At 40.2% G+C, this 14,175-nt stretch overlaps 1 protein-coding gene across 1 annotated transcript in view; it reads left to right on the plus strand.

The window, feature by feature from the left end:
* The window catches only part of GYS2 (glycogen synthase 2), a 47,090-nt gene continuing 32,915 nt past the window's right edge, over nt 1-14,175 (plus strand). Inside the window, exons 1-4 of the mRNA XM_009926201.2 lie at nt 1-479; nt 9,667-9,848; nt 12,651-12,842; nt 13,664-13,849. Coding sequence (XP_009924503.2) covers nt 359-479; nt 9,667-9,848; nt 12,651-12,842; nt 13,664-13,849 — 681 coding nt within the window. The 5' untranslated portion in view covers nt 1-358. The remainder of the gene's footprint in view (nt 480-9,666; nt 9,849-12,650; nt 12,843-13,663; nt 13,850-14,175) is intronic.

The following is a 14,175-nucleotide window of genomic DNA, read 5'->3' on the forward strand; positions in this document are numbered from 1 at the left end:
TGAGGTGGTAGATAGTGAATGCTGTGGCTGAGGAGCTCAGAACCCTTTTTACCTCCCTCTAAGAGAAGAAGAAGAAAGAGCCCTGGCCCCAAAACAGTCAAGGCCTTTCTCAGGTCAGTCTTAAATTCTTACCTCTACCAGCAGCTGCTTCTCAAGCCCTGAGGATTTCACTGAGCCAATTTAATGCTGGTGGTCAGACAGTTTAAACCCATTAGCTCCCAGCTATCTGAATAATTTTCTCCTCAGAGCCCAGCACACCAGCAGACTGCTCTAACCAGAACTGCAGAGAAGTGCTACATTAACTGGACATTTGCTGACTGTTGTGGCCTGCGTGGTGAGCGTTTGAGGGCTGAAGAAAATGCCACTGGCTAGATCTCTGTCCATGACTTCTCTTAATGGGCTTCCTCAGTGGGAGGATGAAGACCTACCAGTGGAGGATTTGTTGCTCTTTGAAGTTTCTTGGGAAGTTACCAACAAAGGTTTGTACAACACTCATAAAGAGTTGGTATCGCTTTTTCCACAGGAGTGGAGGGAGGCATGAAGGGCTTGGACAAGAAAGGCATTAAGGAGAGATTGTGGAAAAGTCAGCTGCAGAGCTGTTGTATTGGAAGGAGCGCATGTGGCACCCGTGTGTAATCGTGCATCCTGTGTGTGGGCTGCATCTTCCTGTGCTTCTGTGGGATGAGCATGTAGTCAGGACATCTGTGTGTCTTTACATGTTTCACCACCAGGGACAGGTTGTTTAAACAAACATCTAAGTATTATGCCTGGGTGTGCAGATGTATGGATATATAGATGTTGCTTTGTACATATTTATATTTTACCTTCCATGCAAATTCACTTGGGAATGTAATGCATGAAAATGAGCTGTAAAACAGACATCAGATTCAAAGTAGTTTAGCAGTCTCCCTCAGCCTTCTAGAGCAGTGTGGAGAAGAGGCCAGATTTGAAACAGGTATAAATAAACATAGCTGCATTGAAGCCACTGAACAAAAAGCAGATGTCAATGACTAGCAGTCTTTATGTCAGCTGAAACCCTTTTGAACTGGTCTTTGCAACCACAGGTGGTACCAGACAGGGACTTCATGCTTTGTGTATGTGTCCAGATTGAAAAATTGTTCACTGCACACAGCTTGTCAGGCAAAGTGCACACTGCTTGTTACGCAAAGATCTTTCTGCCTCCATTTCTAATTCACTCATCAAATCATCCCCTTTCAGCTAGGTGTAGCTCACCAAGGGTGAACAGGCTCCGTTTTGCCACAAAAGTTAGTATGAGTAAATGATTGACCTCATGTGTCTTACTGTCCTGGCAGATAAATAGAGAGATTAGTCAGGAGAGGGGATCTGTAATCTGTTAAGATTTTAACTCTAAAGGGGAAATGTGTGTGAGAGGAACAGACAGTACTAGGGTTTATCCCCATGGTGAAACTGGAATTACTATACTGTGATAGCTTCCGGTATTTAATCTGCACTGCAGTACACTTTTACATTGCTCTTTTTAGGGTGGTGAGGTGTATCAATACCCAGAGGCAGCGCAGAGTAGCTTTTGCACTTCGGATCCCTGTGGGCTTATTTTTCAGCAGCTTCAGTCAAGCTTTTTGAGTTAATTTACTACTGTCAGAAATTGGAGCATGCAGTATTTGCTTTTGCAGTGTGCATGGTAAGTAAGGCACTGGCAAGCAGATGGCAGCAGAAATCTAGGAAATTCAGGTGTTCTTGCTAATATCTCTGAACTCCATAGTATATATATTTTCTGAGTCATCTGAACCCACTGCTTATGGATATCACACAATATGTTTAAGAAAAAGTAAAACACAGCTAGATTTATCTGTCTTGCTGTGTATGTACAAAAGGTAGTGAATCATTTAATCATCCATATAGCTCTTGTTGACTTCACTGAAGCCAAATCAACTGACACAGCTAAAATTTATTATTCTTACATTTTATGAGATAATTAATATTTATGAGAGTGAATATTTATTCATTTAGTTTAAAAATAAGGTGCTGTTAATTACACCACTTACCAAACCTATATATTCAAACAGGGCTGGCTGAACTAACCATGGCAATTTCTTCATTAGAACTGGATCTGTGTGCAAAGTTTCCATTAACCAACCTTGACTGGAAACATCTGTGCACAAACTCTTTAATAAGCCTATTTCAGCTTATTTTTCTGGTTATTTCTAGATACTGAAGGTTTTTCTCTGAATCTTCCAGGCAACTGAATGTCTAAGTCACATGGTGGGATACTGTTCCCTGGTGACCTAACTTTTATAAACAGTTCTTGGAAAATGTTAGGGCACTGTGTTTCTTAGGAGAGAGAGTAGCCAACAAAATACAGGGACAGTCATCACAGAAGATACATAGGCTTATGAAATAATAGGTTACACTCTATATTTCTCTCCTCCTTTAGCAGAAGGAAGAACTGTTTATTTATTGTAGGCTGACCTCACATAGATTTAGTACTGCTACATGTTTTAGTTTTAATGTTGCCGTATATGTTCCTAACATAGAGGGAAAGAAAAGCATTAGCTGGGCTTATTGCCTGACAAGCTAATTTTGAGCGCTTAACGTGAAGGTTTCTTTCTTCCTTTCTGGCAATGTAAAGGTGCGTCAGAGTAGTTCAGTGTGAAGTTGGTTTGTGCTGCTGAAGTGGTGTAAAGCTACTGCTGCCTACAGGAGAGAGTTCAAGTCTTTGTGTTAACTTTGTGCACATCACTAGGTGCTTGGCTATGGGTACATTTCCTCACTGACCAGTGCTGCTTCTTAGTGATTCCTCCATTTCTCTGTGGCAGTGACAATAAGGCTGAATGTCTTCTTCCTTGTGAGGAACATGCTACCAGAGCTCATAGATGGCTATCTATTCCCGCACCTGTAAACAGTGCCCGTTACAGCTGGTAAGCTGTTTTCTGAACCTCTTAAATATATTCTCCCTCAGAATCTGAGGATGATGAAGAGGTCCTGCAAATTAGAGCACATTAGGTAGTGTGAGAGGGTCTTCATGTTCCAGGCTGCCCATGGGGAGCAATCATTTAATGAGATTTCCCTGATGGTGCTGGCTGGTACTGAGGCATGAGATGCAGCTGTAGGGAAGGACAAGTCAGTTGTATGAATTCAGTGCTTAGAGATCTACAAGTATCCGTTATTTCCAGAGTCTCATCACTTCTTTCTCAGCAGCTGCTACAAGTGAAGGTGTCGCTTTTTTTTTTAAGTCTAGATCATTTAACACATGCTGTAACAAGGCAGAGCTTTCTACTTCTCCATGCTTCCTTTTTATATTCTCTGTCCTGGCTGCTGCCTGTGCTAAGTGACAACCTCTGACTTATGTGTTGGAAAGCACCGACATCTCAGTTACTCTTCTTTCTCCTCTTCTCTGTTTGGAGCAAGCAAAGATAAAGTAGCTGAAGGAGAGAATGAGAAATAAAAAAGGCTCATTTGCCAGTGTCTTTCTCCCTTCCCCTTCACCCAAGTCATGTGAAAAGGAACTTGCCACCTAAACCAAGCACAACATTGAAATCATCTTGTATTGAAAGTCCCCTGCCAAAGAAATGAGAAAAGTGTAGTTTGTTTTGCAAGATTTTCCTCCCTTTATTTGGCTCTTCACTGATGGGCAAGAACCCATACCGTGAAGTGGATCATACTGTGTTTCTGCGGTAGAAGGGGAAAAAAGCAGGCAGGCAAGGGCCCCAGTGCACTGCAGTGCCATGTGATCTGGTGGTAATCATGGGGAAGCTCAGCATTTTTCACCCTTCATCCTCTCTCCTGGCCACCATGCTCTAAATGCAGGTCTGGTCATATCTCTCTGCACATTGGGAAAAAGGACTGGTTTTCTTTCCTCCATAACATGAAGACCAATAAAAACTTTAAGGACAGGAGCACAAATCAAATGGCTACAAGCTATGTAGGTCTTGTGTCTGAAGCCCCACAGATGGAAATTATCAACAGGGAGCAGTCAAAGGCCATTGCAGGAGTAATGGCAGCAGTCCTGGACATTTTCCACAGTGAAAATGGCTCCATCCTCTTTAAGCTCTTTTAAATGTTCGCCCGTTGAAAACTGAAGTATTTAATCTGGGTAGGGGAGAGAAGTCTAAATCTGTAAGTTAGAAAAACAGTTAACTGTAGTTTAGTGGGTTTTCTGATACATTCATGAGAAGGGCTGAGAATGTTCAAGATCTGGTCTGTGCTCTATAAAGATGTCTTTAAAATCATTCCAGTAATATGTAGATTAGTATCTCCTGCTGTACTACTAACAGCTTTTAGATAGAAAATAGAAGAATGCTTAAAAATGCTGGGCAAACAGCCAGTTTGTATCATCATTCATCTGTGAACAGATTAGCTCAAGAGTCACTGGTAGATGAATCCTAAATAGTTTTTCCATCCCTATTGGAATGAAGACTCTGCTAAAAACAAACCCTGGTTCAGCTCTCGCTGGAGCAGAGCTCTATGTACAGTTTCTCTGGTGAAAATCTGGACTCTTGGAAATTAAATCCTGAATCCACTGAAGTCAGTAGGACTAGCATTTTACCCCCTCTGTGTTAAGAGGTGATGAAAGTTCCTTGGGAGAAGGTGAATGCTGTAATCTGTGACACACCTGAACTAGCACACTTTGGGGAGTGGGGATGTGCTGGCATAAACTTGGCATGAGCACAGCATCAAATCTCTGCATTTCTAGAGTGGGGTGGTATATCAATGTCAAATCAATCTTAAATGAAGTCTTGTGCATTGGGGATGATGCACACAGAAATAGCTTCTGCATTGTGGACATCTGTCATAAATTTTAGTGTTTCAATATTATTTCAGAATATGTTTGAAATGCCAGAATTTCACAGAATTTCACTTCTATCTTCTGATGAGTCCTGGCCACAAATGTAGCCAAAAAAATACAGGGAAAAACGTCTGCTCTCTGAAGATGCTGGGGTTTTTTCACCTGACACAATTTACAACCTTATTCTGTAAGTGGTCCCCAGGTATCTCAGCAGGCAATCAATCAATCAATAAATAAAATTCCAACCAAACATTAGAAAAGGATAAGTTCAAGCCCAATTTTATCCCATCTCTATAGATCAGAGAGACGTTCTGAGGGGAAGGGGCAAAAGGATAGTTGATGTAACTAATAACTGCAGCAGTGAAATCAATTTGAACCCTGAACCCGGGGTCCCACTGTTCTCTTGGATTCCATGGCAGCCACGGTCCTCAGGAAAGCTACAGTACCTTCAGAGTGGCTCAGTCAGGCCATAACAAAGAAGCTGAAGAGCCCTGGGAGCATCCTGATCTTCTGTCTCTGCGTAGCAAAGATGTGTGAGGAAGGACTTGGTGATCAGCAACAATCTCCCCTTATCTCTGTCTCACTTGCATAGCTTCACTTCTTATCTCTCTCCTTCCTTTTTGGTTTCTGCTTCTCTGTCCTTTTGTAATGAGGGGTGGGTGGGAGAGCAAGTAAAATGAATGGTGGTTATCTTTGGCAGTTTTGAGAATTTTTGGCAATTCCATGCTCAAAGGATCACAGCTCCAGAAGACACTTTTTGTCAGTGCAATTCCTAGGTAATCCTGGAAGCTGTGGACCCTTCCTAATCAGGCTGACAAAAAGCATTGGCAATGCATCTTTCCATATAACAGCTTGCAGCAGAAAGAGCACATCTACGTATTAGATCTTGCACTAAGATCTCTGCTTCTGCCTAATGTTGTCCTCAGTAGTGATAAGATATCAGGAGACTGTTCTTGACTCACAGACTTTTTATTTATTTAGATGGTTCTGATGTCTATCCTGGAGGGCTCTGATGGCTGGGCTTTAAATATACAAAAGAAATAATGCACCAGGACTTGAAATGAGGAAAGAAGAAAATGGCTGGAGTGATGCAGATAACTCCTTTAGATAAATTCATGATAGTGGTAATGTATATGAAAACATTCAAACTTTTAGAAATAATTTTATGAAATATCTTCTGAGAAAATATTCTGGTTTTATCTTCTGTTTTTTAAAGAGGTCACTAAAAAAAGTCAAACTTCTCTTAAATGAACAAAATCCTTCTTTCCCAAACATTTTAATTCCCCTTTCCATGCCAGTTTATTTTTCCCTGGAAAAAGAGGAAGAATGGAAAATAAATAAATGGGGAAAAATATTTGTTGTTGATTTTCTTTTTAACTTGATTTCCTTTATTCTGGTGGGAAAGTTAAAAACCTGTTTTAAAAAGAAATAATAGAAGTATTTTTCTCTCAAGGACACTTTAAAATGATTAAAATTTAAAATAATTGAATAAAGCATTTTGGTGGAGATCAGAACACTAAACTAGCCCTGTATCCACATTTTACTGCTAATTTCCCATGTTTGTGACAATCTGAACCTATTCTCTGGATCTGATCTCTCCTGATTCTGCGTCTATTTCTCATTTTGTCTTTTATTGTTTGTTTTAAAACCTGTTTCAAAGTGCAAAACTTCAGAGGCTGCGTACAGAAACTTGCAACATCATGGGATTTTGGTACATACCTGTTGTTTGGAAAGGTTTTCAGTTTATAATATGACCTTAAACCATCATATGAGAGAAGAATAAGGAGGTTACCAAATTGTTGCAAGTAATTTGAGAATTCTGTTAGGCTCCAAGTGAATATGTAAACCCTTACTCAGTAGGATATGTATGTAGTGCATTCCTTACTGGCACAGGTATTTCCAGGGAATTCAAAGTAACTGAGCAGATATAAGCTATCTCTTAATGCTATATAATGTGTTCCTTGAATTTGCTATGGAGAAATGTAATTTCAAAAGTCAATACGTTATCCTAAACATCACTCTGTTCTTCTCAAGATGTCTTTCAAGTTATGCCCAACACTTTCCACATACATAGTTTCACTTGCATGGTTTCCCTCCCCTGTAACTTAAAGCTTATGCACAGCATGCTTTGAGAGTCATATTTCCACAGTAACAGAGAAGGCAAAAGCAAATTTTGGGACCACGTAACCCAGAACTTTTATCACAGCTATCTTCTGAAGAGTTTTCACAGTCCATAAAATGTACTTTTTTGTTTTTATCCTAAGTACTTTTCATTACATTTCAGGCAAATCAGTGACCTGAAATGTTTTTTACCTTGCCGTGCAACAGATTACAATGGCAGAGCACAGCATACTCTCCTCTCTTTCCCTCAGAACAGGTCTTCCATACATCTTTGGCAGGGCACACTTTACACACACCATGATCCTAAGGAAAACCTTGTGAAAAGAGACACTCGGTTGCTGGCTATAAAAAACGAAGCTCTGGGCTCTACTCAGCTCCTGAGCTGCAGCTTTCTTACTACTCTTAAAATTAATAGCTGTGGAAACTCAGCTACCTTGCTGATCCCAATGTTGAATGCCTTGCAGTATGAAAGAGGCTGATCTCCACTCTTGTGGTGGTGGGGAAAGAGCTTTGCACCTCTCTAGTCATATACAGCTTGCAGGTACATATTTTCTCTTTTGCCCGGGTCACCAAGCTGCTTTGCACAAAAATCTTCCCTTATTGTAAGCTCTGTATTTCTGCCAATTAAAACCAACTAGTTGCATGACTAAGCCTTCTCCCAGGCCCCGTATTTATCCATGTTGAAGTGCCTTATGCTCATATTTACCACCCCATAAGAACAGACTTGTCATTATAACTGTATCACTTTATGGGTTGAACATTCTGACTTGTCTCGTATAATTAAAATTACGTGTTTATCTGAATCCAAGCTATTCAGGTAGTCTCCCTCAGCTCGTGAGCTGATGAACTTGGGAGGGAATATATAGTGTCACTTACCTAAGATTTCTCTAAATCCCTGTCCAGAGCAGCCATGGAAGAGTATGATTACTGTAAGTTAGTTTCTTAGCTTTCTGGTCCTAATGAAGCAGAGAAGAATAGTCTAATGCATAAATTTCCTTCTGCAGTTTCATGTCTATATGCTGTGAAACTCTTGAACAGTGAGCTTGATTTAGGAACATATATCTGTAAGATTTTTGTCATCTTAGGTCTTGAATTACTATGTAGGGTAATATTTTATTGCAATAATTCTACTTAGCAAGCTGGTAGATTGGAACTGCATTTGGTTTTCTTTGTGGAATACCTAGAATCCTGAGAGATCTTGACATAAAAATAGTAGGGCTAGGGATCCTTCCAGCATTCAAAACAGATGGAATATTTGTAGAGAAAAGGATTTTAAGTGCACAATTTCTTTCCTAGGAGCACAGTTGAAAATGTAGGTTTGTTGTTCAGTTCCTCAGGGCTGCAAGATACCAGGCTTGGCAGAAGGCTTTCTGTAGTTGTCTGATGATACAGGTTAATTAACTTGGGAACTAATCTCCCAAAGTGCTGAGCAACTTCAGCTGCTCTGTTGTAAATAGTGGTCATTTGTGGCAGATTTTTAAGAAGAATCAGGTAACTTCTCAAGATTCTTGCCATACGCAATTAGATGCAGTGCACTGGCACCCCTGACTACCTTAGTACCTTTAAAAATGTAAGTCTGGAGTTTCTACTATCAATCACTGGCAAGTTCCAGTGCTGACTTCTTACGTAATTTTGTTGTCACTGCTGAAAGGCATAGCACAGTCATCTTGCCTGGAGTATTACCAAACATTTCCAAATTCAGTGGAGGATGAAATTTTTATGTAGGAACACTAATTCCCTTCCTATTTTTAATTTTCTTGTTTGCTTGTACCTTCATTTGAATGAAGCTCAAATGAAGTTGAGCTTCATTTATCTTACCATTCTTTAAAGTCACTGGAGCTATGCTAAGCTTGTCTCTGATATACAGCAGCTACGTAGCCTCTGTACATGTTGTTGTAGCATTCTCTTATACATTTTAATATTGTGTTTATTTTTAAAATGGACAATATTTTGGTAGAAGGTGCTACAGATATTTATATTGGCAGCGTAGGCTACATTTGTTACAAGTTTAACAACTCTTTAGAATAGTGATGGAACATGACACCTTTTGCTTTGAGGATACTGGTTTAAATCCATTTTTATAGTCAGTAGTCAATGAAGTCCATCAGTCCCCCAACTTCTCTCAGTGACTGGTGTAAAACAAGCTGGAAGTGCCAGCTCAGTTCTTACCACATGTGTTTCCACATCACAAAAAATATGATTGAAAATTATAACTGCTGCAATAAAAAAGCAGAAGGCTGTGCTTGGGATGTAGTATAGTCAAGATTAGGCATGGGAGAGTGGAAGCATGAGCCCCAGGATTTGAATCCCACAATCTGAGTGTAAAGATTTCACAATCCAAAATGGGGGGAATAAGAATAAAATAATATAATGGCTGAACATTTGTGGTGTGACTTTGAACACCTAAAAGAAATTTGAACAATCATAGACTACCTAAAAATAACAGTTAAGGATAGAAAGCATCCATTTGAGATTAGAGGAGAAATTCAGGGAAGCCATATGTAGTCACCCAGGAGTGAGCAAAGCGTTAAATTGTCATTTAAGAATTACACACAGTCTGCTATCAGTGCATACTCCTCAGTTGAACTGTGAAGCTCTGATTCCATTTAAGAGACTGAACTTCTATTTATTTGATAGAGTCTGGGTTTCGCTTAAAATCTGAATATGCGAAGTGATTTAACTAGAGGTGTATCTGATCCACAGGTGAGTTGGAGCTTACTCCAGAGCTTTGTGGCCTGTGTCCCTTTCTACTTTTTGTTCTTTGTGATCTTCTTTTGCAGTGGGAGGCATTTACACTGTGATCCAGACAAAAGCCAGAACTACGGCAGATGAATGGGGTGAAAACTATTTTCTGGTTGGTCCCTATTTTGAGCACAATGTGAAGACTCAGGTGGAAGCATGTGAACCTCCAAACCCCGCAGTTAAGAAGGCAATGGACACCATGAAAAGCCAAGGGTGTCAGGTAAATCAGATGTGCTACTGCTTCCCAGGGCAACAAAGCTGACTCTGAGGAGATTAGAGTTTTGGTTAATGCTCTTGCCATTCCACTTGACACAGCAGTCCTGGTCAATGTCACAATGGGAAAGGCTCAGAATCCACTGTTAGAACAGCAGAGTCAATTCATTAAAGGTTATTTTTGAGGAAGAACCAGTTTATCCAATTACAGGTTTTAACAGTCATTTATCTGCAAGTCTGCTTAATTGGATTAATGACTTATTTATCTAGTCTCTAAATGCAGTGAGATTTTAGTAGATATAATATGACCTTAATTTGACTGAACCCTTACGTTTGGCATTCTTGTGCTAGAGAGAGAAGAGCGCTCCATTAGTTCACAATTTTTTTTATGTAGCATTATATTGAGTTGAAAGCCAGAAAGGGACAAACAACAGGTAGACTTAAGAAAAGCACCCAACTGACAAAGAATCTGCTTCCTCAGATCAATGCAACTAGCTGTCTGTTCCCTAGGAAGAGAGGTCAAACCACAGCCCAAGGAGTGAATTCATCTGTTTCCTACACAATTTTTAACCAGTGTTTTCTGTGTGATCTCAGTCAAACCTCATAGCCTTTCTGTCACTCTGTTTCTCCAACAATAAACTAGGAATAAACTTCTTCCTACAAAGGTGATCTGCTGAAAGGAATAGAATCTGCTGTGTTGATGGGCAAGCTACTATGCTGCAAACAGCTGCAGCCTTGAGGACAATTGATTACCTGAAAATGGGTGGAAGATAACACATGCTAAATCTGACCTTCTTTCTTGAAAGTCTTCATCAGAGATCTAGAACTCACCTTCACTCTGATTCAGCATTGAGTCCCTCAGACATAGTAGTTTGCAGGAGGAAAAATTGTTTGCTTATAGTGTGTGCCAAACAGATGCAAAAAGCATTGAGATGCAGCAGCAAGGAAGCATTCTTACAAGGTTCTGTGGCTGAGGGGCATGACACACTTTAATGTAGAAATTCATGAAGTTCTTGGACTGCCACCAGCTGTGGAACTGGCAATGTTATCTCCTGTTGTAACAGCAGTTCTGCTGTTCTTAGGATCTAATGCCCTATTGCATATTATGTAGAAGTGTACTTTTGGATGTGTATGTGCCACAGCTTGGGAAAGTGTCTGTTGGGGACACTAACATGTGATGCTTGCATTGTTCAGGCTGAGGTTCAAACTGAGAGGTCTAATCTAACTGCCATTTCTTATTTCTAATCAGATTTTTGTAAGTGATTGATCAAGTTTTCCATGTTGCCTTGGTTGCTTACAGAGATGTCTCTGCAAGCTGTGTAACACTCCTTTGTTTGGAAAACAGCTAAAGACTTGTGGGGCAGATTAATTGCAATGTTATATATACACTTCATGCTGTCCCAGCAATATATTCAATTTAAACAGCTAACTCTGCCACCCTAACATGTGCATTGTGCTGCTGGAGTATTCCTATATAGCAGCAAATCTGTCCCAGGTACGTCAAGTATAGCTTTGATCTCTAATAATGACGCTCTAGTTTCCAGGAGCTGTGCTTATCCTATTAACATTTATGTCTGGATTTTGCTTATGCATCACAATGGATCCCTTTAAACGAGGGGACATAGGAATGCTTCCAAACTTCTTGGGTCAGGTGTGTTCCTTGCCACAACCTGACTCCATATTTAGATGAAGTCTAGGTTTACACAAACTCCCTGCTTTTTATTCTCATTTTGCTGAAAAAGAAACCTGGGTAGCCTGAAATAAGTACATAAGGAGCTGACCCTCCTTCACACACGTGTTTTTATTACAACCTGTGGTTTTTTGTGCAAACAGGTCTAAGAGCTTTCATCTCACTGTTTGCAAGACCTGACCTCTATTCAGCCCATTCCAGCATCAGGGCTGGGTTCAACCCTTGAGGTCCCAGGGGTTAGTGAATGAAAAGAGATTGAACAGTGGCATAAGAGATTCCTCTGCATGGGATATAAACTGCACTAGCCTCCCTATAGTACCTTGTTCTTCCCAGTTAATCTGTTTCTGCTGCTATAGCCATTTTGATGGTAGAATTAATGTGAAATAATTTGACTGCACAGACTGGTACAATCTGTAGTGTGGACCCAGCTGCATTGTGTTGCCTTATGACAGTTCAGCCTGCTCTCCTGGTTGGGCAGGTAGGTTATATCAGTGAAGTTCTAAATAGTCTTGGAGATGTTTAACTATACCGATGCAGATAAAGCAGAGAGGCTGTATTTTTAGGCTGATGTGGGTTTAGGTATTATTACACCTTCTGACTGATCCTTCCACTCTGCTGAAGGGCATCAACTGCGCTGCTTGGGCAGAATGAGGAAACGTTATAGCAGGCACTGGTCCCAAGCACCTGTCCTACAAAATCTTTCACCAGTAATCTAGCATAAATGGCAAAAGATTGGTGACAAATCTGACTGAAACAAAATAATAATTTTGAAATAAGAGCAAAAATGGCATAAATACTTCAATAAGAACATAAGACCTCATTATTCAACTAAGTATAGTCTTCCTAAGCTTCTTTTCATGAAAAAAAGTTAACATTGCAATGAAAATCTGAAATGAAAGTCTTAAAAATAAAATGTTCCAAAGACTGTAGTTTCCTTTTACCCCTGCCTTTAGTCCACTGTATTTTGCAAGGAAACCCACAAATCCTGGTTATGTAGGACTATGATCACATATTCTTTATTTAAAATACGTAAGCTTTGATGGATGAAAATAGTTATGCTAATTGGCCTTTACATTCACTTTAACATTTTCTTCTTATGTCCTCGCCTCTTTCCCATAGGTCTTTTTTGGAAGATGGTTGATAGAGGGCAGCCCATATGTCTTATTGTTCGATATAGGATCAGCAGCTTGCAATCTGGACAGGTGGAAAGGTGAATTTTGGGATGTCAGCAACATAGGGATCCCTTTTCATGACCGAGAAGCCAACGATGCTGTGATTTTTGGATCATTAACAGCCTGGTTTTTAAAAGAGGTACAGTTTTTAAATCTAGAGATTTTCAAACCTCAGCCTTGTCAGCAGGGCAAAAAAAGCTTTGGGATGTGGTTCCTATCTTCCAGTTTGAAAAGTAATTTTAAGGAAGTTGACACCTGATGTAAATCAAATTTGTATTTAAAACTTAAATCTTAACTGGTCAATTAACTATATTTTTCTGGGAGAATGGGGGGGACTGCCCTATGTGAAATCTGCTGTGTCTTTACTGTCACTTCCCCCTCTGTTCTCAACTCCCTTATTTGTCACCGGATGCTCTTACAAGTAGGATCTCAAACTCCCTTTTTCTCTTCGATAGTAGTCAAGTTGTCACACTCACTAACTGTCCTTGAAGCCATCCATATCTCATCAGTTACGTACTACCTTGCACAGGGAATATAGACAGAAAGAATTAATGGTAGCACTGTAACTTCACATGTCAGTCTACCACAGCCTACCTGAAAAGACGAAACTTTGTTAATCTGCAGAATCATCTGTCTGTCATAGGTGCTCATGATTTTCTTATGCAAACAAGAGTTTCAACAGCAGAAGAGCAAGTTAAAGAAGAGTAACTGTGCTTGCCAGAGCTCCCCAACACTCTAGGAGGATACTGTTCTGAGGCACTACTGAGGCACGTGTGCTTCTTGGGCTAAGAATTAGTGTTGATGGGAATCAAGACATGTGACCACTTAAAACACTGTACTGCCTTGTCATATGAAAGAAAGCAAGCACACAGAAGGCAGCATGAAAAAAAGAAGGTTCTGGGGCTGGATGATGCGCAGGATAATGTGTGTTTCATGTATGTTCTTTCTAATTATTTTCAGCTTTCCTGTCAGTTTGATGACAAGCCCAACATAATTGCCCACTTCCATGAGTGGCAGGCAGGAGTGGGCTTAATACTGTCTCGATCTCAGAAACTTCCTGTTGCCACAATTTTTACTACCCATGCGACTCTGCTTGGGAGATACCTGTGTGCAGCCAGTATAGATTTTTACAACAATCTTGAGCAGGTAAGAGACATTTTTCTCATTCCTTCTTTTTTTCAGCTAAACAGCTCCTGGCCTCTTTTCTGTTTACTGTGCTACACCATATATTGTAGTTTCTGTCTTGTGTGATCACTTATTATTGACCCACAGCTGAGTGATAGGTTGTCAGTTCCAGAGCACAAGATATACTATTTGTAAGACCATGAGGTGTCTAGGCATGAGTGCCTTTGTCTCTGTGTCATCTGACAGGTCTTAAAGCTCAGTGGAGTCTAGAATACTTGCACTACCTTCAGTGAACTTTGATTTACCAGATTTGCACTGCAGAGCACTGAAACTCATTCAGCCTCCAG

The sequence above is a fragment of the Haliaeetus albicilla genome, chromosome 19, assembly GCF_947461875.1.
Source record: "Haliaeetus albicilla chromosome 19, bHalAlb1.1, whole genome shotgun sequence".
In the NCBI taxonomy this organism is placed as follows: Eukaryota; Metazoa; Chordata; class Aves; order Accipitriformes; family Accipitridae; genus Haliaeetus; species Haliaeetus albicilla.